The sequence below is a fragment of the Anolis carolinensis genome, chromosome 1, assembly GCF_035594765.1.
Source record: "Anolis carolinensis isolate JA03-04 chromosome 1, rAnoCar3.1.pri, whole genome shotgun sequence".
Taxonomy (NCBI): Eukaryota; Metazoa; Chordata; class Lepidosauria; order Squamata; family Dactyloidae; genus Anolis; species Anolis carolinensis.
Genome location: NC_085841.1, coordinates 101153046 through 101180796, shown reverse-complemented (window position 1 = coordinate 101180796; position 27751 = coordinate 101153046). Strand labels below are relative to the sequence as shown.

Below are 27751 nucleotides of genomic sequence, written 5' to 3'. Positions count from 1 at the left end.
AGACAGCTCGTAAAGAGCACAAGCTCCCACGCTTTTAGTCTGGGTATCCAAACAACGCCTTGGGTAAAAGCGAATTAATTCTGCATGAAGCAAGAAAACCCTACTTTGTGCCGAATTAATTAGGACCTGGATTGTACCTGGGTCTTCCTGAAAGACCCAGGTCTAATCCAGTATGGCCACTGTTTGGACTGCCCCCATAGACGTCCTGGGACTTCTGAGGGGGCAGTCTGCACAGTCCCCTCACATTTTCCAGGTTCCATGTAGTTGTTATATTATTTAAATACTGCTTTTGTGCGCAGATCTCTCATCATGGATTAGTCCCTAAATAACACACAAAAACCCCATTGCTACTTAAACAGTACTCCCCCCCCCCCCCCCTCCCAGCCGCATTTACAAAATGTATTCTACTGGAGGGAATGAGGTTGAATCTGGCATCGGTCATAACAGTAAACCCAGCTCAACTTCTTACTTTCCTATGTGTTCATATCTCAGAAATATTTTTGGACAGCAGTCATCAGAATCCATATTTTGGGAATTGTAGTCCAAGCTCCAAATATGCTGTCACTGAGTTTATATGGAACATTGAAATAACTATACACCATTTTTTAGGCCTGTAGTGTTCAAAGGAATTTGTTGGATGATGTCTGACATGCTAAATGTAATTATCCACATTAAAAACACCTTAAATTTACAGATTGCAATCACTAGATGCAGACTGTTTGCAGACATACCAACTTTGCAGAAATAATCTTGACACCCAGGTCTTCTTGGAAATGTCTCCGAGCAGTGAGAATGAGCCCTGTCCCATGGCGTGATTGCCTTGCAGACTGTAGACTGTTTTTCAGGTGGTTTTCATCAAACTGTTTCCCAACTTGAATTTTTTATGCATCTCAGTGAGGAGAACTGCAGGAAAACAAATACTGAATGCATACTTTTAGTCCTTTTAGAATAACTTTGTTCAAAGCTTGGTATGTTAAGCAAGACCCACTGGCTCTGTTCCCAAGAACTAACAGTCCAAAGGGATTTCTCATTGTCACTTGGAGCCGGGGAAAGATCCAAGAACCACATATAAACATGAATTTTTTTTCCTTTGTTCTTGATCATGGGCACAGACATCATTATGGAAAATTTCACACATGCTAAGGATGACCATTTTTGTTATGACTAAAAAAAAATGAAAGTTAACATCCACACTCATCTTTGTCTAAGAATATCAAGAGGGATAAAGCTAAGCCAGAACTCCCCAGATTGCATTATGTGCTCCATAGTTGAGCCCTAAAATCCATAATAAGAGTTCAGTTGAACATGTGCAGAGAAGCTTTTCTCACTAAGCAAGCATCATCTTATCTCCACAGTCTCAGACTTGTGAAGCAGAACACATGAATTTGAAACCTAAGGAAGCAGCCATGGAGAGGAAGAAAAAATGCCGATGCCTCGTCAGCACGTGCTTGGTGGATGAGCAAATGTTGGCACCCACTGCAGCTGATGCTGGCATCTCTGCATTTTGATATTTTTAGTACTTCATGTTGAAGGAGCAAATACCAGATGTTGCAGCCATTGCCATCTCCATTACCTCCAGTGATTCTGGGTCTCACCTCAGATGATCAGTACACCAAAGCCACTCTAAGCTCAGGGACCAGACTCTCCTCCTCTTCCTCCTCACCAAGGTGAGGAAGTACTGCCTTTAGGGAATTACTTTCCAGCCCTGTGTTGCTTGTCACCTGTCCCCACCACCAGAGCCTACCTTTCCCCCATCTCATATACTTTCTTTTGGAAGCCATTAGTATTTTGTCAAGGATGGGTATAGAAAGCATCATGCCCATATCCATTTATTGGACTTCATTCCCACTAGAATCCTGTGGCATAAATTAGGCTTGGAAATTATAATCAAAGTAGCTCTTCTTGAATCCTTATGAATAGCCAAAGAACTGGTTTTGCAGAACTGGTGGGGACAAGCAAACCGTGGCCTAACCTTAAATGCATTTCTTTATCCCAAATATAGTAGATTTACTAAATCAACTGCTGAAAGGTTAAAGTTGCCAGGTAAAATCAGAGATTGAGGCTCCAACCCCTTTTAATGGTTATGTGAGAGAAGGGATTTCAGCAGGTGTTGCTTGCTTGGCAAGTACTTAGAAGTATTTTTTTTTTTACTTAGAGTAGAAATACCTTACATTGCACAGATATCAGATGTTACAAGTTTTATTTCAGCTGCCTTGCTCATTCATTAGATTTCCTAAGGATGAGGGAAAGGGTCATTGAGTCCCTTCTTTCAGGGGTGTTTACATTGTTTTGCTAACTTAATCCGGGCCACTAATTGCCCTCCCCTCTTCCAGCGTGCCATTGGAAAGTTTCACTTTTCTTCTTCCTCTTTAGTCAAGGAAAGTTGGCAGTCCCTCCTCAGCAAGAATTTCTCCCACTCCTCCAAGCTCAGTGTCTGTTTCAGTCTCTTCCATACCGTGTTTACCTTATGGAGCTTGCCCATTAATTCAGACACCAGCTGCAAGTGCCTCTACTGGAATACAGAGGCTTTTTTGTCTGGGCCCAACATGTGGTATCAATTTATCATTCCCAACAACGCAACAAGGAATCCACTCACTTTAAAAATAAAAAGAGTGGTATGATTTAACTCCTAAAAGCCACCCCTCCCACCTCCACTATATTTAAAAAAATAAGACTAGAGATTAGCAAGATGAGACACAGCTGGTAGAGATGGGATCCTTGTGAGCCGACTGTCTGGCTCTGCATTGCGGAATCTTGCTCACATTTATGTACCAGTACATTTGTTGTTTGGGGAAGAGGGTACTAATATATAATGCCACACTCTTCTACAACAGTGACCTTTTGTAGATTAAAGCAGGAGCCTATTTTCACAACAAGGTCATTTAGGGGTGGTGAATTATATGTTTGGAGCACCATCATCAAACTGGCTTTAGGAGCATTGGCAATATACTCTTAAGAGGCTTTTTAAACCACTGTACAACTTCATTATACAATTGGGTGAAATATTTATACTTATACCCTGATTTTCAATGGTGTTCCCGAATGTCTCCAGCCCAAGTTATGATTAGGGCGTGAATCCCATTGTTAGTTCCAATTAAAGTAGACTTACTAAATCAGCGCTTCTCAAACTGGGGTCCCCAGATGGTTTTGGCCCTCAACTCCCATAAAGCCTAACAAATGGTAAACTGGCTGGGATTGCTGGGAGTTGTAGACCAAAAACATCTGGGGACATCAGGTTGAGAACCACTGCACTAAATCAATGAAGGAACGTATACATGTTTTAAAACTTTGCAGCCCACGTATTCCTCCCTCCTAGTCTGGATCTCCTACACATCCTGACTGCCTGAAGTCTACACTAGAAATACATCTAGTGGAAATAAAAGAGGTTTTATGTCCTATGCAAACTTCAAGTAAAGAGGGGGCATTCAGATCATGACCATAAAAATAATGCTCAGTTTGGTCTTTAGGAAAGTTGGAGACTAAGAGAGAATTCTCAGGTGATTTGCAAAACATGATTTGGAGAGATGACAGTGGGATTGAGGAGATGATACAGAGGGTAGGGAACAAAAAACTGAAGGGAACAAAAAACTGAAAGGAAAGAGCTACAGCCCTGTGATCATAACCAAAGCTGAGGCAAATACTAGCATCCTGCTGGCTCCCTCCTTACTGTCCTTACCTCAGAAGGTGAAGACCTTTTTATTTCCACAGCCTTTTGAGAACAGTTTTTACAAAGAAAGGATTTTCTTAGTAAGATGCCCTATTTTTATCTTTTGCTTTTTAATAGGTATATATTAAATGTTTTTCAATCATATAGAAAGTTCAGTTGCATTTAAACCTAGCCTTTTCTGTATTTCATTTGTGTGTGCTTTTATTTGTATTTCTTTTTATTTTGTAAGTATCAAGGAAGGGCAGGGTGTAAAAAACAGGCATTAAATGCAATATAGTAGATTTGGGACTCTTTTCAGTGTACACCAGTGTTTCCCAAACCTTGGTCCTCCAGGTGTTTTGAACTTCACCTCCCAGAATTCCTGACCTTTGACCAAGCTGACTAGGGCTTCTAGGAGGTGAAGTCCAAAACTCTTGGAGAACCAAATTTGGGAACTACTGTACCACACAGGTATACGTCACCTCCTAGAAGCCCTACTCTTTAATTGTCATGTCACCATTCTGTGGAATACTGGAATTAGTAGTTGAATGGGCTGTTTAGAATTCTCTACAGAGTCCTAGTGCCTCATCAAACTACACATTCCAGGATTCTGTAGGGTGCTGCCATGATGTCAAGGCATTATACTGGCACAGAATAAAATAAAATACTGACTTTGTTCACTGACCTCAATATTCTCCCATTCCCATAATCCTAACTCAGTCATTCCAGCTCTACCGTCTTATTCTATATTTTTAAAAAAGGATACTATTTGTTAAGTGTGGGGTCAAGAGCCAGCCCTGTTTGTTTACTCTCAGTCTTTTCAGGTAATATGAATTCAAGACATATGGTAGAAATGCCTTTTCCAGTTAGCAGCTTCCTGTGTCTTGCATCAAATTTAGTCCAGCTAGCTTTGTTTAAATGGCATAGGGATGTCTGGACTATGGATTTGTTCAGTGCAAACAATTATAGTCTCATTAGTGACTCAATTTCACTAGATACCTTGCTGTGTTTTTTATTTTATCCTCTCCTGATTTTACTTTGTGTTATTTTCTTTTGTGCTTTTTTGTTATATTATAACTTAGGCTTGGGGTGCACATTTAAACTGCCTAAAAAGCTTTAGTAAATGTATGGCTTCAAACATATATAATGCAGAAATAAATAAATGGGTCTGTTCGTTCCTGTGTTTCTTGTAGCAACTGGCTTTATTGTCCACCCATTTTTTGAAATAGGTCCACCCATTTTTTGAAATGAAAAAAATGGATGTGATGCAAGTCATCCCAAGAAATGTACATGAATGCATGAATATAGCAGAGAACATTAGGCTAGTTTCCTAACTGAAATGTCTTTAAGAGAAAGAGAACGAAAGCAATAATCTGTACTATGGGATAGAGAAGTATAGCTAGTGCTGTTTGCAAAAGATGATTGGGTTAACGTGTTTTACACCCTGATCTTGAACATATTGACTTGGAAATTAGTTTCTTGCAAAACAGGTTTCCAAGTACAGGTGCTTAGGATTGTAGCCTATCTCTGTTAACCATCTTGGTTTCTAGCAATATTCCAATACATCAATAAACATTGAGCAATCTTTGTGAAGCACTTTAGTGGCAAGTTATGTTTAATGAAGGAAGGGTGGGAATGTTTTACTTTAATTAATTAACGCAGAGAATTATTGTTAAAGTGCTTAGAAAATCTTACAAAAGCAGATGCAAAATCTACTTACAATAATGGCATCAGTATTTCAGCACTTTCCTAGAGAACAGCTCTAATCCAGAGATTCGTGGTGTCTCGATAAGTGGAAATTACATTAAGTTAATTCAGAGCATACAAATGCTACCTTTTGTACTGCAAACCCCTGAATTCTTGGAGAACATGAATAGTGACCATGCTGATTGAAGGATTCTGGGAGTTGCATTTCTACAAAGGCAGTTTTTAAGCTCTGCATTTCATTTTTTGTCCAGTTCATTGCCTAATACCTAGAACACTGGTAGCATTAAGTAAACGCTTGAAGAATGATAGCTATAGATCAGGGAAGAGTAGTATTTTTCCTACTGTTTTTATATGTTCTCTTTTGATAATTGAGATGAACAAAGGAAACTTATTCCTGTTCTAAATTTTGTCTTTTTGTGTGTGTGGTTCTTGCAGAACTCCATCAGACACAACTTGTCCCTTCACAGTCGATTCATCAGGGTACAGAATGAAGGAACCGGGAAAAGCTCGTGGTGGGTGATCAACCCAGATGGAGGGAAAGGTGGGAAAGCGCCACGGAGACGTGCTGTCTCAATGGACAACAGTAACAAGTATACAAAGAGCCGAGGACGGGCAGCCAAGAAAAAAGCATCTCTACAAGCTGCACAAGAAACCACGGAAGACAGCCCCACCCAGCTCTCCAAGTGGCCAGGTAGCCCCACGTCACGCAGCAGTGATGAACTGGAAGCATGGACAGATTTCCGGTCCCGTACAAACTCAAATGCCAGTACCATAAGTGGCCGCTTGTCTCCAATCTTGGCAAGTACTGAGCTAGATGAAGTCCAGGACGATGATGCTCCGCTTTCCCCCATGCTGTATAGTAGCCCGCCCAGCATGTCTCCATCGGTAAACAAACCCTGTAACGTAGAGTTGCCTAGGTTGACGGATATGGCAGGCACCATGAACTTGAATGATGGCCTGACAGATAACCTTATGGACGATCTTCTGGACAATATAAGTCTCCCCCCTTCCCAGCAGTCTCCTACAGGGGGTCTCATGCAGAGAAGCTCAAGTTTTCCATACAGCTCCAAAGGTTCAGGTCTTGGTTCTCCATCGAGTACTTTCAACAATGGTGTGTTTGGGCCATCATCTCTGAATTCCCTCCGTCAGTCTCCCATGCAAACCATCCAAGAGAACAAGCAAGCAACATTTTCTTCCATTTCTCACTACAATAACCAAACGCTGCAGGATCTGCTGGCATCAGATTCGCACAGCCACAGTGATGTCATGATGACTCAGTCCGATCCACTCATGTCGCAGGCTAGCACAGCTGTGGCTGCCCAGAACGTGCGCAGGAGTATTATGCTGCGGAATGATCCAATGATGTCATTTGCTGCGCAACCAAGCCAGGGTAGTTTGGTCAACCAGAACCTGCTCCACCACCAGCATCAATCCCAGAATTCCTCTCTCAGTGGCAGTCGTGCCTTGTCGAATTCCGTCGGTACTATGGGCTTAAGTGACTCAAACAGCATTGGGCCGGCAAAACACCAGCAACAGTCGCCTGCCAACCACTCTATGCAATCCCTTTCTGACTCACTCTCAGGCTCTTCATTGTATTCCAACAGCCTGAGCCTTCCAGTCATGGGGCATGATAAATTTCCCAGTGATTTGGATCTGGATATTTTCAATGGGAGCTTGGAATGCGATATGGAGTCCATTATCCGCAGTGAACTCATGGATGCAGATGGGTTGGATTTTAACTTTGATTCCCTGATCTCAGCCCAGAATGTTGTCACTCTGAATGTGGGAAACTTCACTGGTGCTAAGCAAGCTTCATCACAGAGTTGGGTTCCAGGCTGAAGGATTTATGCAAAGAGGGGAAAATGGGCAAAGCAGGTTAGCAAATGTTCAGTCTGTTGTCATTAGCTAGATTTTGCTATGTGTAAATATGATATATATTCTTAAAAATATGACAGGCACAGTAATTTACAAAACATTCTGCATTAAATTGAGGCAGTGGGGCAGGGGAGGAGTATATGTTACAGCACTGGAATATCCAACAACATGGTAAGTACTTACTCCTAGCAGTAACTAAGAGCTGATATAACCATCCATCTCCAAAGTAATTTCTTCAGACATACTGTAGTGATGCACAGTATTTTATTCAGGGATCCTACACATGGTGAAGGGAGAGCATAGAAAGGATTCAGTCATAAAGGTATTCAGATACATAGCCACATATGCCATTGGTTGCAGACCTAACACTATTTACCAGGTTTCTGAACCTGTGGTTCTTCTCATATTGAGTATAATTACTGTTGCAAAACACATCCTCAGATGATGAAACCAATCTGTATCATGATGCGGCAACACATGTCGAATCTTTTCATAAGACTGCTTTCCATCTGGTTCTTCCCACTTGGTGATTGTGCCCACACCCACACAAACATAGAATTGTGCGAATTGATAAGAAAGGTATTTGCTTATATCGTTTATTTCTCACACTAATCACTGTGAGGAAAATGCACTGTATTGCTAACAAGACAGATGATAAAGAAAGCTACACGTTCCTTATATAATGACAGTTCATATGATCCACTAATGTTAAGACCTACAATATTATTAGTCGTCATAGTTCATTTTTGTAAAGATACTACAGGTATAGCCTGACATATCTCATGGACACCAGGCTAGAGATAGGCTAATATTCATATTAAAAATAATAGTGTTGTTTGAAGGAAAATACGTTCAAAAACATACATTCTCTGCTGCTAGTGCTGGCTAAAAATAGTGATGAATCTGTTACTAATAGCCCAAAAATGCTGGCTTGATCCACTAGCTATCCATTATTTATCATGACCACCAATTATCTCCTCTTTCTTGGGGAACTATTTTTCTGTATGGTGCTGAAATCCATTTCAGAAGAGTCCTTTTAAGCATGGGACAAAATGTGGTTCCAAAAATACTAGCATAGTTTGTTTTCAAACTCTTTTTGTTGGTCACTAAGCCTCAGACATGGCTTGTGACATTTTTGATTGGGGGGGGGGTGTCTCTGCCGAAACATTGGAAATCACCAAACAATAGCATCATGGGGAAGAAGAGCATAGCTATCAGGGAATCCCAGAGGACCAAATTCAGCTGCAGATCTTGAAGACCTTCCCACACCCCAATACACACAGGTTGAAAGGGATTTGGAGTTTTCTGTCCACTGGACTAAGGAATAAAAATGGTAGCATCAATAGGATTCCAACTGTTCTTGGAAACTAAGCAGTGCCAGCCTTGGTTATAGCTTAGATGAAGACCTCCAATGATTACCAGTTGCTGTAGGTTATATTTCACAAGAAGGAACTGGCAAAACTGCCTCGAAGTATTCCTTGAAAAATGCTTTAGAATAGCCATACACTGATAGGCCACTTGAAGGCACAAACATACACAAACACAACATCAGTTGCAGTCTGTTCCACACTACTCCAAAGAGAATTGTGTTGTTTCTTTATGAACTGCTAGCACAGCACAAAATCGGATCCTTTGGGAGGAGATCTGTCTGCTGCCGAGCATCCAGAGAGCCATGGACCAGTCCCTGGCAAGCTGTGGAGTGGATTTGTGAATGCCTAATATGATACATTACAACATAATGTAATATAGTAATAGGCCATCCATAATTTGAGATTTTCTCTTATGCTTTTTAAGGGCCATTATGCTGCTCGTGTGATTCAGTAAAGATAATTGGAATCTGGCTGTTCCTACCGATGCCAAAATTATGGGATGGCTCACTCTCATAAGATGACAGCATCTCTTGGTATTTTTAGAACAAGCAGAACAGCATCAGGTGGACTTCTTAGTCCATTATTTCATATCTCAAGAGTACTAGGTTCATTTTGTAGAAGGTTACTTTTTCAAACCTTCCCCACACATATTCTTTAAATGTTACAGTACCATTTATCACATATTTGTCAGGTCATCCCAATAATTCCCTTTGAGTTGCAGGTTTTTCAATGGATGTTTCCCTTTTAATAGTAATCCCTTTTTTTCATTAAAAAGCTTGTAGGACCATAGATCTATAGTATGCTGTCTTTTAAGCAAGGATCAAATTTGGGGGGGGGGGGGGTCCTATACCTGTAATTGTTCCAAAGCACTGAAAGATGATGCAAATCCTGTGCCTCTCTGTGTCTCCGTACAGAATTTGATTGATGAGTGGAAAAATAGCCAGGAGAGTTGTGTCACACTTCATTCTTGGCTCATTTAAGGCAAATGCATTATCTCTTGCTGTGGACCTAACAATCCTATCCTAGATTTTTTTTAAAGTGCTATATCTGAATTCTCAGTTCAGATAAACGGACAGTCATGGAGTGTGAAGTCTCTTTATCACTGTAATCATTGTATTGCAAGTAAGGTATTTTCTATTCAATGTATTTTTTTATGTCAGGAGCAACTTGAGTTGCTTCTGGAGTGAGAGAATTGGCCGTCTGCAAGGACGTTGCCCAGGGGACACCCGGATGTTTTGATGTTTTTACCATCCTTGTGGGAGGCTTCTCTCATGTCCCCGCATGGAGCTGGAACTGATAGAGGGAGCTCATCCGCGCTCTCCCCGAGTGGGATTAGAACCTGGCAGCCTTCAGGTCAGCAACCCAACCTTCAAGTCACAAGGCTTTAATCCACTACTCCACCAGGGGCTCCGGTATTCAATGTATGGACTAATGTGTTGTTTCCCACAGTGCCCCCATTTTAGCAGTACTGAACATTTATAGGTCACAAATTAAGTAACAGATTGTCCTAACACAAGAGCCTAAATCCAGTGGCTGGTCCTATGTAGAAGACATCCATTTAAATTGCTGTGGGTAAATCAATACTTAAATAAGGCCCATTGTTCCAATAAGTTTGAGCAACCAACTGGATTAGTACCAAAGTAACTAATGATTCATTCACCATAATGTCTATGAATGAATTGATCTTAATTCTGGATTTCTGGACAAACTAAATGAATTACAATTTAGGGTTTCCCCACATTTCCCCACCACCACCTAAGCAGTGGTTCTCAACTTGTGGGTCCCCAGGTGTTTTGGCCTACAACTCCCAAAATCGCAGCCAGTGTACCAGCTGTTGGGATTCCTGGGAGTTGAAGGCCAAAAGATCTGGGGATCCACAGGTTGCGAAGCACTGACCTAAGGGATTTAGCAATTCATTTTGATAGAGCTACAGCGTAGATCAGTGTAAAAGAAAATGTGTTCTTCCTCTCCTCTCTCAACTGGATTTTTTGTAGACTGCAGTTCCTGTTAGCTCTTGAAATAATAACTAATGGTGAATATTCGTGGTATTTACAGTTTAACAATGACAGGAGGGCAACATGTTTTTTACCCTGATGCATTTGGTTCAGGATTATTGGAAGAGGGCAATTTATAAAATTCCTCCTTCCTAATTGCTAGTTTTTTAGTTAGCCATGGTCATCCTCCTGATTTTTCTTTCCTTCTTCCTGCCCTCAGATCCTAAACAAGTATAAGTTTTGCCAGTTGAATAAACTTTTTAGGGAGTTCGGGGGAGGGGGGGAGACAGAGAGTACTAACCAGTGTCAGCCTTTGTTAGTACAGTAGAGTCTCACTAATCCAAGCCTCACTTATCCAAGCCTCTGGATAATCCAAGCCATTTTTGTAGTCAATGTTTTCTATATAGCGTGATATTTTGGTGCTAAATTCGTAAATACAGTAATTACAACATAACATTACTGCGTATTGAGCTACTTTTTCTGTCAAATTTGTTGCATAACATGATGTTTTGGTGCTTAATTTGTAAAATCATAACCTAATTTGATGTTTAATAGGCTTTTCCTTAATCCCTCCTTATTATCCAAGATATTCGCTTATCCAAGCTTCTGCTGGCCCATTTAGTTTGGATGAGTGAGACTCTACTGTACTTGGATGGGAGATTGTCAATGAATACCAGGTTCTGTAGGGATGTAATGGCAAAACCATCTCTTGAGTCGTCTTCACCTAAGAAATCCCTGTGGTCCCCATAAGTAGGCAGGAAACTTGAAGACACACCACACATGTGGGAGAGTCCAGTAATTCTTCCCTTGGTTGCAGAGGCTAACATTAGCATTTGACAATCGGTGCCACAGATGGTATAACACATTCTTTAATTGCTTAATATCAAATGCAGATTGGAAATTCTATGCTGTAATGTCAGCACTCCAAAATAAACTGGAAAGCTCTTTCAGACTGGTTTTTATTTTGCAGATGTAACATGATTTGACTTTAGTTCCCATCCCAAAAAAGGAAATATTCCTTGAGGGAAAACCGATCTGTTTGTCTGCCTATCTGTCTGCCTACCTGTCTGATCTCCAGTTTCATTCTGCATTTGGTATTTCCCCTTTCCATGTGTTTTGGTTTGTCCTACCATGGTTTAAAATTCCTTTTTCCTAATCTGAATGGAGAAGGAATTTGTGGAGGTGCAGAGGCACTTGATTTATGGGTGTGTCCTTTTATTATACTTTCCCTTTTGAGAAGTGTATTATTAACAATCTTGGATTTATTTATTTTTGCCTTCCCTGTGAGACATCAAGGAGACATTGTTGCTGCCTTTTGCATGGTATGCCTTGGCTTTTTGACCTCTCAGATTCATTTAACTGCATTAGCAAATGAGAGCTTTCCACTGCAGGAAGGGTTGTTTTAATCATAATCACGGTAAGATATATGCTTCCACAGTATAACAGAGGAAGAACGACAGTCCTGAGAATTCATGTAGCAGAAAGGCTGTGTTTCCTGTGGAATGCCAAATTAGAACCCATTAAGACTAATTCAGAAGTCTGTCTTCATGAATATTTGTGCATTTTGTAAAGATCATGTCAGATAAAATTATCTCTGTTGCTCTACATGCACCAGGCTTCTCAACCTAATGACCTTCCAAAGTGTTGGAAGTACAACTCCCATCAATCCCAGCCAGCAATGCCCTTAACTGATCTCAGTGGAAACAATGGGGAAGTTGTACATCTGGAGAGCACCAGTTTGGAGCAGCCTAACCTACAGGATTTCTCCAGTGTGTATCAGCTATCACACAGTTCTATTGTTCACATTTGCAGTACATCCACAGACCAATATTCTTTGACTGCCATCAAGTTGACTTTGACTTATGTTGCATCTATGAATGAGAGACCTCCAAGTCACCCTGTCATTAGCAGCCCTACTTAAGACTTGCAGACTCAGGGTTGTGGCTTCCCCGATTGAGTCTGTCCACCTGTAATGCAGTCGTCTTCCTTTTCAATTGCCTTCCACCTTACCAAGCACAATTACCTTTTCCAGTGAGTCATGCCTTCTCATGATATGTCCAAAATATGACAGTCTCAGATTAATCAGGCCTGATTTTCTCTATTATCTGTTTATTTGTTTCATGGGGCAGTCCAGGGTATCTGAAGAACTTTCTTGCAGCACCACATTCAAAATGAGCTAATTTTTCCCCTGTCAGCTTTCTGATAGTTTAACACTAGAGAGTTTTATTGCATTCATTCATAGCTGCCTTTCAAAACCCTAGTCTTCCTCTGATTTCTTGACTGAAGTCTCCATTCTGATTAATGATACAGCCCAAGGCATTGAAAGTCTTTGATTATCTCAGTGTCTTAATTGTCTTCTTAAAAGTTACGTAAATCATATGTGTTGCTCGAAACAACTCTATTAGTTTGCCATCTGTTCCTGGTGATTTATCTCTCCCATGTGCTGTGAGTGCAACTTCAACTTCAATTTCTAAAATTGTGGTTTCATTTTCAAAACATTCTTCTTTATTGTGTTTGTGATCCTTTCATCTTTTTGTATAGTTTTGGTGTATTATTTCCATCATCTTTTTATTGCTTCTTGATCATGCGGTGTATTCCCCTGCTGGTCACAGAACATCCTCACTCTTGGTTTTAATTTCCCTTTGACTTCTCAGAATATTGTAGATGAGTGGTTCTCAACCTGCGGGTCCCCAGGTGTTTTGGCCTACAACTCCCAGAAATCCCAACCACTTGTTAGGATTTCTGGGAGTTGAAGGCCAAAACATCTGGGGACCCACAGGTTGAGACCACTGTTGTAGACAATATCTCTCATTCTACTTATGTTGTTGTCACCTTTTACTTCTCTGCATTGATTGTTATAGTCATTCTCTTTGTACATGTGCACAAGTCACTGAACAGTTGCATTCAGTGGTCTGATTTTTATTTCTGTCCCCTTTTGCTTCTCATCTGTCCTTAACTAGTTGAAGAGTTACATCTGTTATCCGTTGAAGCTTCTCTTTCTTTTTGGCAGCAGATAGTGTCTATTTGCATTTCTGTTTCACAATGTCCCTGGCTTCACTCCAGGGTTCATCTGGCTTCTGGTCAATTGGGCTTAATAGTGCAAATCTATTTTTACACTAGATTCTACAGGGATGTTCTTCAGGTTGTATTTTGACATAATGATTGATTGGGTGTTCTTAGCTTTATTCTGATATTTTTTAATATTAGTAGCTCATGGTCTGTGCTGCAATCTGCTCCTGGTCTTGCAAGCATGTATTTAATTGAAATGCTGGACCACTCTAACAACCATTATGTCAGACTACACAGAGAAGTCATTGAAATCCACAAGTATGTAGACAATTTCAACAGAAAGGAGAAAACAATGAAAATAAACAAAACCTGGCTACCAGTATTATAAAATTCTAAAATCAGGACAATAAATAAAAAACAACACTCTGAAAACAGAGGAAATCCAGACAAGAAACAATCAGGGCCAGCTAACGCCTCCTAACAAAGGATTCCCCCAAGCAGGAATCAACCAGGCCCTGAAGCTGCAAGGCCATTCAATACCAATCAAGGTGATTAATTGCAACATTCACACTTGCCTCCAACAGACATGAGTTCTTTCTCCCACCCTGGACCTTCCACAGATATATAAACCTCCCTTGCTTAGTTTCCAATATACCTCACAACCTCTGAGGATGCTTGCCATAGATGTGGGTGAAACGTTAGGAGAGAATGTTTCTGGAACATGGCCATACTGCCCGGAAAATTCACAGCAACCCAGTGATTCCAGCCATGAAAGCCTTCGACAACACATGTATTTAATTTATATGGTTCATTTCTTCCAGAGTGTGACCCAAGGTATCTTCCAGAGATAGTTCATTAAAACCATTTACAATAAAATTTAAAAACAATTAAAATCACCATAATAAATACTTTAAATCACTTTAACAACAAAGATTTAAAAAGAGGAATAAAACAACCCAGTAGAAAGACTCCCTGTTTTAAAAGCTTGCAAACAAATATGTCATTGTCTGCCAGGAAAAGGAAAGCAGGGATTGGGGCAGCGTCTCTTCTTGTGGAAGGACTTCCAGAGCCACTGAGAAGGCTCTCTCGCCCTCACCAAGGAAGCTTGTGATAGTGGCAGGGCCAAGAGAAAAGCCTTCCACTGGTGGTCTTTGGAGTCTGGCAGGTTTGGATGGGGAGATCTTCCAGACAGTCTGGACCTAAGCTGTATAGAGTTTTATAGCTCATGGCCAGCATTTTAAATTGTGCCCAGAAATGAAGGGTTAGCCAGTGAAGTTGTTTTAACAAGGATATGCTCCCTATAATTGGCTGAAGTTTCTGAAGAGTTTCCAAAAGCAGCCCCATGTAGAGGGTGTTACAGTAGTCCAAATGGGATGTAACCAAGTCATTTGTCACAAAGCAGATCTGATGTCTCAAGGAAAGTGCGTAGCTGTCACAGTTGTTTTACCTGTTTAGATGAACTCATGGCAACTGCTGAAACCTAAACATTCAGGTTTAGAATTGAACCCAAGAATATGCCAAAGCTGCAAATCTGAGATTTTCTTTGTGGGGAGGTGTAACCCCATCCAGTATATTTTAGCAGAAAATAAATCTTTTGCTTGCAATTATATTTTTAGTTTACTTTGTACAATGACCTTCAGTTGATACAGTTACTTCTTTGATTGCATGTGTTTGCAATGAACAAACTGTTGGCTTCACAAAATCCACAGCCGTTCTTCTGCTTCATTTCTTTATCCTAAGCCAAATTCTCCCATAGTCTGTGATTCTGCCCTGTTTCCTACTTTTACATTCCTATCACCTATCAACATGCCCTGATTTGGTATGTGATCAGTTTCCTCCTGGACTCTGATGTAGAATCTTTCCATGTCTTTTTCTGCCTCTACAGTTGGATCATAAACTTGGATTGTGGGTATTTTCTGAAGTCCTATTGATACAATTTGGCCAGACTTTGCATTATATCCATTGACTGCGTTTGCTACATCCCTCCTAAGTATCTATGCTTCTTTTCCTGAGTAAACTGTGTACTTATCTGACTCAAAATATTTCATTTATGTCTACTTTAGCTTGCTAACTCCAAGTATTAGTGTTTTATGTGTTCCATTTTTTGTTTTACAATGTCCAGCTTCTTATTCATGCAGCTCACATTCCATGTTCCTATAATATGCATTGTGGAACTTTTGACTTTTTCCTTTCTCCTCTGAGCACAGCAACAGCTGAGCGTCCTTTTGGCTGGAGTCAATAGCCATAGCACTACTTGTACATGTCATCTGCTCTTCCCCAGTAGCTCCTTGAGTGTCTTATGACCTGGGAATCTCATCTTCTGGCACCTATCTCATCATAAAAAGTCATCCAAAAGGGCTTTGCTGTTCCTCTTTCTGCACAGTACTAACAAGCACTACTGCTGTTGTATCTGAGAGATCTGCTTCCAATGTCACCCTCTGTTACTGCCCAATGGCTGTTTAGTACTTGTAGTATGGCTCCTCAGTGAAAGCCTGTCTGACATGGGAGACCCTAGCAGTGAGTGGCACTGCTTCCATCAACATAGCCTCTTGCCTCACTGGAGCACTCAATCCCACCACCATGGAAGATATGAATAGCATTTTTATTTCTGTTTTGCTTCTGACTAATATCTTTCTTGCCTGGATTGTGAATTGGGTAGCACTGAAATAGTCTACAGTCATCACTCTTGTTCACAGCATCCCTACAAGGCATGTTGCTAATCTTTCATGACTTTAATGGATGAGGAACTGAAGGTTCCATACAGCCCGGAAAACACACAACAACTCTGTAATCCCGGCCATGAAAGCCTTCAACAACACTTTAAATGAAGAATGTTGTTCAAGGCAGTATTGAATAACTGTAACTTCTGTAAGTACATACATTGGAATAATAAGAGATCACACCAGTACATGTCATGAACAGGATTCTATCCCTTGATTTATCCCTATTTTTCTACCATGCTGTTTTCAAGATCACTTGGAAAACTAGCAATGCCTTGAAACTGTGGGGCTGCAGACTGTTATTGGCAACTAGGTTTATTCAAGTGATATTATTCTTTGACTCTCATTTTGAATCTCGTAGGCAAAAATATACAGTCTCCCTGGGTAAAAAGCAATATATCGGTAATTCTTACCTGCATCTCTCTAGACTTAAATATTCTTGCTTTATTGAGAATTTATCAGATTATTAAATATGGTTTTCTGAATCAGCACCCCAAATAACCAAACTGAATCTAAAGTTGACCAAAAACTGATTCCTAACCCTTTTGGTACTAATGTTGGAGAGTGGCCCATGGTCAGAGTGGTCCCCGGTCAAGTGGACCCTGGTCAAAGTGGTCACTGGTTAAAACAAAAGTTTAGGAACCACTGATTTATAAGACAAAATGTCTTAAGTGTTTTGGATTATTCATCGCTGCCCTTTATCTTTTGCTTTTAGGTTTTTTAGCCATAAAAGAACTGGGTGTGGGACTGGAGAACCTCATATGCTCCAATATTCTTAAAAAAAATATTTGTTTTAGATCAAGTTTTACAACTTTCCTGTAGATGAGCCCAGATGCATTCAGCCAGCAACAGATTTACTGTACCTTGCACTTGGGGAAACAGTAGTGCGTCACCTTTGCATTTTGGACAGATTTCCAGTACAACATAATTAGCACCTGCGGGAACCAAATGGGGGCAGTAATATGCATTAGGTAATCCTTCAAGGCTTCTCTCCTGCCACTTCAACTACGTTTGAACTTTGGAGAACATAATTATGAGATAAATGTGGTGGAATGAGGTTATACCACTGCAAGAAGAAATGGCCTTTCCAGTCTAAGCATTTTAAGCATGAAATAACCACAACAGTCAGGAATATGTAGGCCCCCAGATTTGCGGACTGGGCCTGAGATAAATTGAAGTGAGGGTTCACAATTTGCTCTACACAGGTATGCTTGCAGGTTATTGTCATTTCAATACATAAAATATAATTTGATTGTAATGGCTTTTGTGTTTATGCAAAAGATCGGCAAAACTGTCACACAGAAACAATGTGTTGCTTATTAGAAAGTTATTGCATAACAAAACACCTAGAATGCTCTAGAGTTAATTCATGATAACTTCTGGCTGGACATGTGAATGGTTTCTTAACTTCTGTTGATAGGCAAAATGAACCATGGTTTACATCCTGTAAGATACTTACAGCAAGGTGTATTATGAAGGGGAGCAGAGATGTAGCTAAATCTACAGGACCATTGTGCAATGATCATGCAGCATAGTGTGTCCCAATGCACATGACCTGATGCACAACAGGACACATTGCACAATGGGAGGTCCTGTTGTACAGCAGAACGTCTTACTAAGTGACCTGTTGTGCAATGTTGCAATTAACTAGCATGATTGCGAATCATGTCAGTTTCATAGCTGCATCATTATAAAATCATGCATTGTAGCTTCTTCTGCAGGACCTTAGCCTTTGTCCTTGTTCATCAACATCTGTTCATAAGTTTGCAGAGTTTTAGTTTAGTGAGAGAAGATGTGTCTAATGTTTGATCTACCCCATCCACTTGAGGGCAAGGGGATTGCCACTACCCTGTTGCTGAGGTATGCTTTCAAATCATTTCTGACTTATGGTGACCCTAAGGTAAACCTATCGCTGGGTGTTCTTGTTGACATTTATTCAGAGGGGGGCTTGTGTTTGCCTTCCACGGCTGAAAGGGGATATGAATACTGACCTCTGAGACTGAAAAAATGTGATTTGTTCAAGGCCACCCAGTGAGTTTCCCTGGCTATATGGGGATTCAGGCCCTCATTTTGAGGTGGGAAATATTTGATCCTACTCCAGCACTCAGTCCACTCTACTGTCTTGACTTGTTCCTGCATGGAATGGTGTTCCAAATGTCCATATAAGTTATCCTGACAATTTTGGCTCTTACAGTTGTACAGGAGCTATAGCTCTCATGTCTTTTGCATGGGATAATAGTGTCCCATTTGTCTCCGGGAAATTATATTGAAAAGTGACCAGTGCTGGCTGAGAGTACCATTAATTCCCCATCTGAAAAATTTCATCATGTCAGGTCTGCCTACACCAGATTTCATGCTTATATCATTAAATGAATAGTCATGGTTTGAATTAGAAACTGTATTTTGGCTGTAAAAACAAGTGAACTCAAGTCCTCCAAAGGTTATCTCATGTATTCACATAAAGTACTTAAAACACAGATTATGTTGTGAGATCCCAAGGCTGCCTTGTTATCAGAGTAGCCTATCCAGTGACCAGGCTGGCTGAAGGATTTGCAGAGATATAGCCTCAAAAGTATTCTCCCACCCCCAACAATATCTGTCCACTTAATAGGAATTAACAGGGGCTGGTGTAAATTTGAGGGGAAACGACTTATCTAAGTTGTCAATGGACCTCCCTCGTATGGTGAGCCTATTTAGTAGACACAGATAGAAGCAACTCTTCAGTGGAATTATTTCAATTGCCATTTCCCACAATTGGAATTGGGAACTTTTAAATTGCTGCCCCATTTAAGTGCTGTTTACATCTATTGCTGTTTCCATTTCCCAAATACAGGGTGTTTGAAAAAGAACTTCCTATTCACCATTTAATTTAAATGGCGAATAGGTAGTTCTTTTTCAAACACCCTGTATAACTGGGTAAATTGAGATACATGTGAAGTCCACCAAGATGGCACTTTGCCATCTTCAAGTCTTAAGTTTTACCTTCTAAAGCCCCAACCAGTCAGAGAACAAGAGCACTTTTGCTCACATGTTCCTTCTTGTATGTCACTTAGACACTTGTTTTCTGTGTTCCTGCTGATGGAAATGGGGCAAGCCTCTATAACGTGGGACCTTTGTAGTGGTGGTTCTAACCTTAGGGAATACCTTTCCAAAGGAAGACTGCCAGAATTTAATAAGGAGTGTATCTTACGTTGTGAGGCCCTAAGGGTGATTATGTAGGAACAAATATCTTTTTAAGACAGAGATTGGAAATATTACTTTTGAGCTGACAGATCCTGGGAACTCTGTGCTTTTTTTAAAAAAGTAAAAAATTCACAGCTTTGTTGTATTCTGTGCGTGCTGACAAACATAATGAAACCTGACTCTATAACAAATACAGACTTAAATGTGTGGATTCATCCATTCCCTTGTTCGTAGAATACTCGACAAAGTTTTGATTCCATAAAATACTATTTTTGTTCTTTTCTCTTGAATGAAAACCTGATGATGACACAGGGAAAGATCAGCAAATTTCCTATTCGACATTGCAGCCAAGATACGCAAAAAGCAGTGTCACACACAATTGTGCCACATCTGAAGCTATTTGCTAGTGTTTCTGTGTCTGATAAGCAGCACTGCATGGAAAAGAAGTGATGTCGAGGACATCTTAGCAATTTGACCTATCATTCTAGGCACTTTATTGACTTTGGACATTTTACCCTGAACTGATTAGCTGTCCTGAGGGGTGGAGCTGTCTCTTGCCTTGACGTTGCATATTCTTTGTACTGTTGCAGAGAAATGCCTTTGAGAAAAATCTATGTGGTTTTTCTCAAGAGAATGCTGAACTTACTAGAAGTTTGTCTTTATAATAAAGCCCACTTGGACCATTTGTGGGTATTTGCTGAACACTGTTTTGTTTTCTCTTGTTGCTTTTTAATTTTGTTCTTATTTTCTGCTTTTCCCCTTCTAGGCCCTTCACCTGACATGAGTCCTAAAAGAAAAAAAGAAAAACCCTTTGCCAAAATCAACTGTCAGCAAGGACAGGGATACCGTTTACAGCTTATTACCTTTGTCAGCCCTGCATTCTTTTTTCCTATTTGAAACAGAGACTGTTAATGAGCCCCCAGAAGTGGAGTGATGAACTGCCTTGCCGGGAACGGGACTCCTTCGGAAGGATGCAAAATCTTCCTATCACGGGGTGGTCCAGCACCAACTTCTGGAGAAGTTGGTTCAGCCACTATCCTGTTTCACAGCACACTGTGTAGCCCTGACAACATGGTTTCTTGGTCAATTAGCATATGGTGTACCAACATGGTAATGGGTTAATGGATGCTTTTGGCTGGCTATTATTTTTCAGGGTTCCCCACCCCTTCCCCGCCTCCAAACCTACCACTCTGGGTGTATTCTCCCTCTTCCCCTGGAAAATGCTTTAATTGTTCCTTTTCACACGCTGTTTCCCTATTAATATGAAATGCAGGAACAATATATGCACAGTGAGAAATCTGGATCCATTTTGGCTTGAAATACCAAGAGCACTTGAATATTACAGTCCTTACAGCATCTACTAATTGGATTCAAGAGGTAGTTTATGAGGAGGAGAGTGGTCGTGTTTGTGTTTGGTTTGGTTTTTGTATTATTATTATTTGAAAAGATTGGTTAATTGGCTGTTTCTTATTCTGTTTTCAACGATGTCCCTGAGCAGGTTCTGTTCCTAAATGTAAGAGTATGCCTTTCTTTTTATTCTCAGCACCAAGAGGGTGGATTTTTACCTCACCAAATGAGCCACCGCCAATGTTGCATCCCAGCCAATGTTCAGGAAGTGTTTTTTGGGGGAAAGGTGCTTTATAGTGTTTATAGAGAGAGAGATGGCAGCTGGCTTACCCTCAGTCAGATCAGCTCTGGCCCAGTGTGTGATGCCAGCCGTTCTGCCCAAATAGCTGCCATGGTTTTGGGGTTCTTGTGCGCTTGCCGTTGGCCTGCCCATACAGCTTTGCACCTCTCTGAGTAAGGGAGCTGCACTGTTCGCCGTCTTACCAGTCAGTTTTTAACCAGCTAGAAGGCAATTGTTTGCTTTCAGATGGATAATAATGACAACAACAGTAATAATTACAATAACAATAATAATCAAGCAAAACCTAACAAAAAAAACTATATTGCATGAATGCAGAGTTTTTACGTATATGCATCATCCAGAACTTGGGTGAGTTATTACTTTGGTAATTATTTTTTACATCCTCTTCTTGATTATTCTTTCCTTCTTGTGATGATGCATCATTGAGACCTGGGAGGAGAAGGTGAGGGAGGGCAGGAAAGAGAGTCAGGGAGGGAAAAAAAAATAAAGATAGCTTTTCATAGGAGCGTAGACTGTACTTGGATAAATTCCACTGGAAAAAAAAACAAAGTAGTTTTTATATATTTTGCTTATATGGATTTCTTTTGTAAATTTATACAGTAATAATGACTGACAGTTCTGGTGCTGTGCAGGTCCTGTTTAATTACTTTTTATTGATATCCTTCTGTGAGAGGGAGACAAAGAGAGGAGGAGAGAAATGGAAAAACCCAATGGTACTTCTTAATTTTCCCTTTAAAACAAATCTGTGTGAAGATACTCTGGCTGGGACAGTATACTCCAATTCCTCCTAAGTGATTTTTGAAAAACTTTTTGGCGTGAAGACAGAATACATATAAATATATAAATATATTTTATTATGTACAGAAACAGACCATTATGCATGAATGTTAGGAGAACAGACTAGCATTTTAACCCAAAGTTTCAGTGCATGAGTTTTCACTGGCACATGAACTATGTACTGTGTGGTGTGACTTCCTTCAGCCGCCACGCACAGTGCGCATGCACAGGTAAGGTGCATGCACACTCTCTCTCTCTCTCTTTCTCTCTCTCACACAAACACACACACACATCTGTGGGCCCTGTATTGCTCCTTCTTTTCCACCCCTTTGAGGTAATATTGGTGAAATAACAGCTCCTCGTGTGATGGAAGTTTTGTTTCGTACTGTAGCCTCCTCATGAATGTGCTGCACTATTCTATAGATGAACATGTGAACTCCATCATGCAGTTCATAACTGAATTATATTTTAAAAAAAAAAACCTCTGTGCTATTGTGGTTCTAAATAGGTCATAGAATTAAATTTAAAAAACCCTTTCGAAATAGTTACAATTTTTATCCTTTTTCAAAACAAATAAATAAATATGGGGTATTTTTTTAATAATTAAGGTGGTATATTTGTCAATGGCAGGGGCTTGTTTACCATATTTCATTTAATCAGAGATAACCAATGTGTGTGTTTATACTCCACATTGGAAAGGGCTTCCCCGAGAGAAAATGCTATAAAATTATCATCTGTTCAAGACTTAAGAAAAGTATGTGTTTATTTAGAGAGACTCAGTTACAGGTACCTATTACCAAAGCTAGTTAAGAATTTGTTCACAAATGTTCACTACATGAGTATCTGGTACATCATTACATGTGGTGACAAGTGTCTGAGATTGTTTGTTATTTGATTTAGCAGTGTATTTTGGTGACTGACCACTTATTCTGTGTGTAAATTTCTGTCCTCCTCAGTGGGAACTGTGGATAAAATCTGGTATCCAGCAAAATTCCTGGCTTTATCCTCTCACCTCTCCTGTTGAGCTTCCTCTTATCCAGTGGTTCTTAACCAGGGGTCCCCAGATGTTTTTTGGCCTTCAACTCCCAGAAATCCTAACAGCTGGTAAACTGGCTGGGATTTCTGGGAGTTGTAGGCCAAAAACATCTGGGGACCCCAGGCTGAGAACCACTCTCTAATCTCTTGAGGGTAGGCTGAGGTAAAGATGTAACCTTCAGAAATTTGAGGTACAGAAACAAATAAATCCTTCCATTTGCAAGCTCTAAATTTGTCAAGTTAGTAATTTTCATATAGCACAGAAACTGTGGGTGTAAATTGGCCAGGGTTAAATATGTCTAAAGCCCCTGAATTAGTGACATTTTAGGATGCATTATTTCCTGGAAGTAAATTTCTGCTAAATGCAATGATTATCTTGAGTAAACATGAATAGGATCAGACCTTCAATTCTAAACACACCTGCTGAGTCCAGTGTTGTTTTCCACTTCCTCTATAGGTGCGCCTTTATCAATTCCATAACAAGACTCACCACATGTTATGCAAATACAGTATGCAAGAAACCCCAACAAATACAGTATGCAAGAAACCCCAACAAATACAGTATGCAAGAAGTCCCATGGAAGGGAAAAGATCATGATAATTCCACAAATTCAGTCCTAACACCTGCAGATAGATCTGGTAAAGTCTGGTCTAAAACCTCATTGAGTTGCTCCTAAACAATAGCAACAAAGCTGAACTTGGTGGATCAGTAGTATATGGTCTTAAATCCATACAAGTCAGCTGCAGCAATCTTAACTTCTCGAAAAAAAATATTGGGTTAGTAAGGATATGTGTGCACATTTTTTCTTTTGGAAAACATCCCAAACTAGCTCATTGTGCACTGCCCAATTTTTCTCCCAGTAGCTGTCAAGCCATTTTCTCCATTTTATCTCTCTCTTTGGAGAATTGCAGCTAGTGTGAACCACAATCTTCATAGCTTTTCCCTTTTTCCTCTGGCCATTAAGTGGATATAGCAGTGCCCTTGGCCTAAACACCTTAAAGGCGTCAGATGCAACCTGATATTGGGAGCTAAGCCAGGTCAGCACTGGTTAGTACTTGGATGGGAGATGGACAGCAAGTAGTACATGCTGTAGACTATACAGATGAATGAACTGGGAAAACCACCTCTAAGTATTCCTTGCCTAATCCTAAGAAATTCATGTGCTCACCATACCTGGCCCCATTGACCCAATATAATACAATGAACTTAGAGGAGCACAACTGGAGTAGGTTGTTTTATGGCTGCATTTATCTGAACCTACTATTTAGTTTTTAAACTGAGCAACTTCTGTGTTTATATTGGACACTGTCAAGCCAAATCTAAGCATACAGCAGCTTGGTTCTATGCAAGTTTACTCAGGAGTAAGTTTCATTGGTAGTAAACCTTGGGTTGTAAACCCCCTTGAATCCTATCTTGAGAGAAAGGCAGCATATACATTCAATAAATAAGAAACATGTTTTCAGGTCACAGAAAAATCATTGTGAAGTGAGCCCATGGAGGGGTAAAATTTGTCCCATGTTGTTTACCTATGTAATTGGTCCTCTTACACCTAACTCCAGATATTTTTATTCCACCCTCATTTGGAAGTTTGAAGCATTTAGAAGTCATCTGATTAGAAGAAGATTGTGCTCAAGTAAACCCATAATAAATCCTGATTTAGTTACTGGTCCACTTCAGATGTAACACTAAACTGTGTTATAGGTACTATGCTTACAATAACCACTAGACCTCTTCCTTTTTCCTCTTGTCTGCAAGGGAGGCAGATCAAAAGCTTCAGCTTTCAACTTCCTGAAACATGTTTAAATGTTTTCTGAGATAATGTCAAACACTATCTCAAAAAACCTGAGTCGACTCATCCACAGGTCGATGTGATTCTTATAAAAAAAGGAATCATCCCTTTCTCCAAGGAAAGAGCCTTCACTTATCCATAGATCATTATCAAAATCCATAATTTTGGCACCCAGGTCTGCCTGTGATTTATATATGATGTCGACTTATACACAAGTGTAGGTAATATCAGTTATTGGAAAAATTTGTCATTTGGCCATTTTGACAGTAAGGACTGAACTGTGGTTAGTTGAGAAACTAGTTTCTGGGCATAGTTTAATCTTTGTGTGAACTTTACATAGTAACAATAAACTACCATTTCCTGAGTTCTACGTAACCGAAACCAGTTCATTATTTCATAATTATTTTGATATATCATTTCAAAGCAATCTGAAATTGGCTTGTTAGTGTTCAAAAAGGAAGATAAGAGGTTTAATGGAAACTAAGAGTGGTGGGCATGGAAACATCATGACTACAATGCATTTTCATAGAGCTAAACCATGGTTTGCTGTTACGTCTGAATTGGACCACTTTGTCAAATTATCTTAAAGCTTCTGCACTGAAAAGACTAATGTGATAGCTAAGAACCTTAGCAACCTTTTATGGCTGGAACCCTCTTGTTTACTTACATTGGCACAGCTAGGAGGAGGTGTAGTTTTCAAGACATTGTGCAAGGACACATCCAGTAGCTCCTTGCACAAATCATTCCTCCAGCTGCACAATGACATTCAGTAGCAGCCCAGGAACAGCTGTACCCCTAGCCATGAATACACTGGAAATCCAGGAAGTTAAGTACTCCTTTCCCCAACCATTTGATTCAAGTTGGATAGTTCCTGGAGACAGCTCTACCCCCAACCACTGATTAGCCACATGAGTGAACCCAGGGCCTATCCAGTTTACATTGCACAGCTGGGGAAGGAGAAAACTTTATCAAAGTATTTTGGCAAGCTTTTACATTTTGCCAGCACTCTAATCGGTTCTTGGCCTTAATAGGTTAAACTCAAACTACTTACTTGTGAAGTGCTGCTGAAATTCTCACTTTAGCTTATTCCAAGTTAGTGATTTGAATTTCCCAGGTATTCAGTGTCTCAACTACCCACCATCTAACATGTACAGGCGCAAATTTACAAATCTTTAATACTTCAGTTTTAAAGATTTAAGCATGCCCCACTCTGGTCGAAGTCACCTTTGTATGTTTTAAAATAAATGCTATGGTACGTGATCATCAATACATGTGAACAGATTCAGTTGCACTAATGGCTTTATGAGCAGCTTTACAGACTGATTGAATTATTTGTGGAACAATTCTTAGACAAAAAAGAGGTAGTGTTTCCTTAATGTTACAAATTGTGAGTCCATTCAAAATTGAAATAATGTCCATCAAATAAGGTATTGGTGTAATTGCACTGACAGTTTATTTAACTCTGTGTTGAGAAGTTTGTCACATTTTGTTTTGAGGCACCACTTCATAGTTCTTTGATTTCACTCTTGCTGAAGTGATTTTTCTAATGATGGGTTACCAGGCTGCAACCTATCATGTCACAGTCTTCAAAAGCTAAATGCTGGAACATTTATCTCTTGGGAATGACATCATGGCTTGGCAACCAGCTCTCATTTATTTTTCTTCCCTTTTCTATACACAATTGGAAATACCAGCAAATGCGTGGGGGGACCAGATACAATTTAAGTTGTTCTAGGAGGGGAATGGGATCTATTGTACCTTTTGGCTTCACGTGTGAAACTTTTTTTAACCAAAAAAAGTTGCATGAATGGACAAAATATGTATACAGTATCTGTAAAACTGTCTTACCTGGGTTCATTCTTTCACTGTCAGGCCACATAATGTTGGAAGAATCCTCCATCCACTGCCTTAGTGCATGGCCACCTTGCCTAAGAGGTGCACACTTTTTACTTTTTCATCTGAGCTACCTTGCAGTCCCATCTGAACGTTGGCACTGTTGAGAAAACTCAGCAGAGGCTTTTTGTGAAACCAAATGATGACATGGGTGAATATACTACCTTACCACATAATGATTGAATACTGTTTGGAAAATCTTTCCCTCCTTTGCAAATGAAATAGCAGTACAGAGCTTAACTCCACTTGATGTTAGTAGATATTGCCTCGTGTACTCCATTCTCGATTGTAATCTAGTTTGTAAAAGAAATTGTGACGCATGTAAATAAAGCATAATGGATCTCTACACTTAATGTTGAGCCTCATATTTACTTCTTTAATTTGCCTTTGTAAAAACTGGAGGCCTTGGGGGTGGGGGGGGGGGGGGGAGGAAACACCCTCCGTGTATTATAATGCTGTATATGTGATTCCAAAGTAAGTTTCTTAGAGATGAGGGGTTACTTCTTCTCCACTATAAATGTAGAACCAACTGCACAATTTGGGTAGAACAGAAATGAGACAATTTCAGGGTGCAGCTCAAAAAGATAGAGTTACACTTTTAATTTTTTCCACATATTAAACACTTCCTGCTTGTGTTCAGGTTCAGATGATTTCTCCCACATGAATAATCTGTTTTTTGAGAACCAAATGTAAATGCTTCCTATAGTCAGAGTGATCCAATAAGGACAAACTCAGCTTTGGGCCTGAGTTCAAGTCCTAGCTTGGGATTTGTATACACAGACAGTACAAAGATGTTTTATTGATTTGTTTCATAAAAGGTATGAAAATGAGTAGTGTTTTTTGCAGCAGATGGAACTTTTTTGATACATATATACATGACATAAACAGTTAGAAACAATCTAATTGAGGGCATGACTATACCAATACACATATTGTTAATTGCTGTCAAGATGACATTGGCTTATGGTTGCCCTATCAATGAGAGGCTTCCAAGTCACCCTGCTCAGGTCTTGCAAATTCAAGGCGGCGGCTTCCTTGATTGAGTCTATCAATTTCTCATGCAATCTTCCTCTTTTGTATAAATCTCAATTTATCCCTGGTAGT

At 40.0% G+C, this 27751-nt stretch overlaps 1 protein-coding gene across 2 annotated transcripts in view; it reads left to right on the top strand.

Annotated features, from left to right (window-relative positions):
* The window catches only part of foxo3 (forkhead box O3), a 137867-nt gene extending 110867 nt beyond the window's left edge, over positions 1-27000 (top strand). For both annotated transcript variants that reach the window (XM_003215635.4, XM_062969036.1), the window contains exons 2-3: positions 5789-7228; positions 20271-27000. In XM_003215635.4, coding sequence (XP_003215683.2) covers positions 5789-7192 — 1404 coding nt within the window. In that variant the 3' untranslated portion in view covers positions 7193-7228; positions 20271-27000. The remainder of the gene's footprint in view (positions 1-5788; positions 7229-20270) is intronic.
* Positions 27001-27751: the final 751 nt, after the last annotated feature.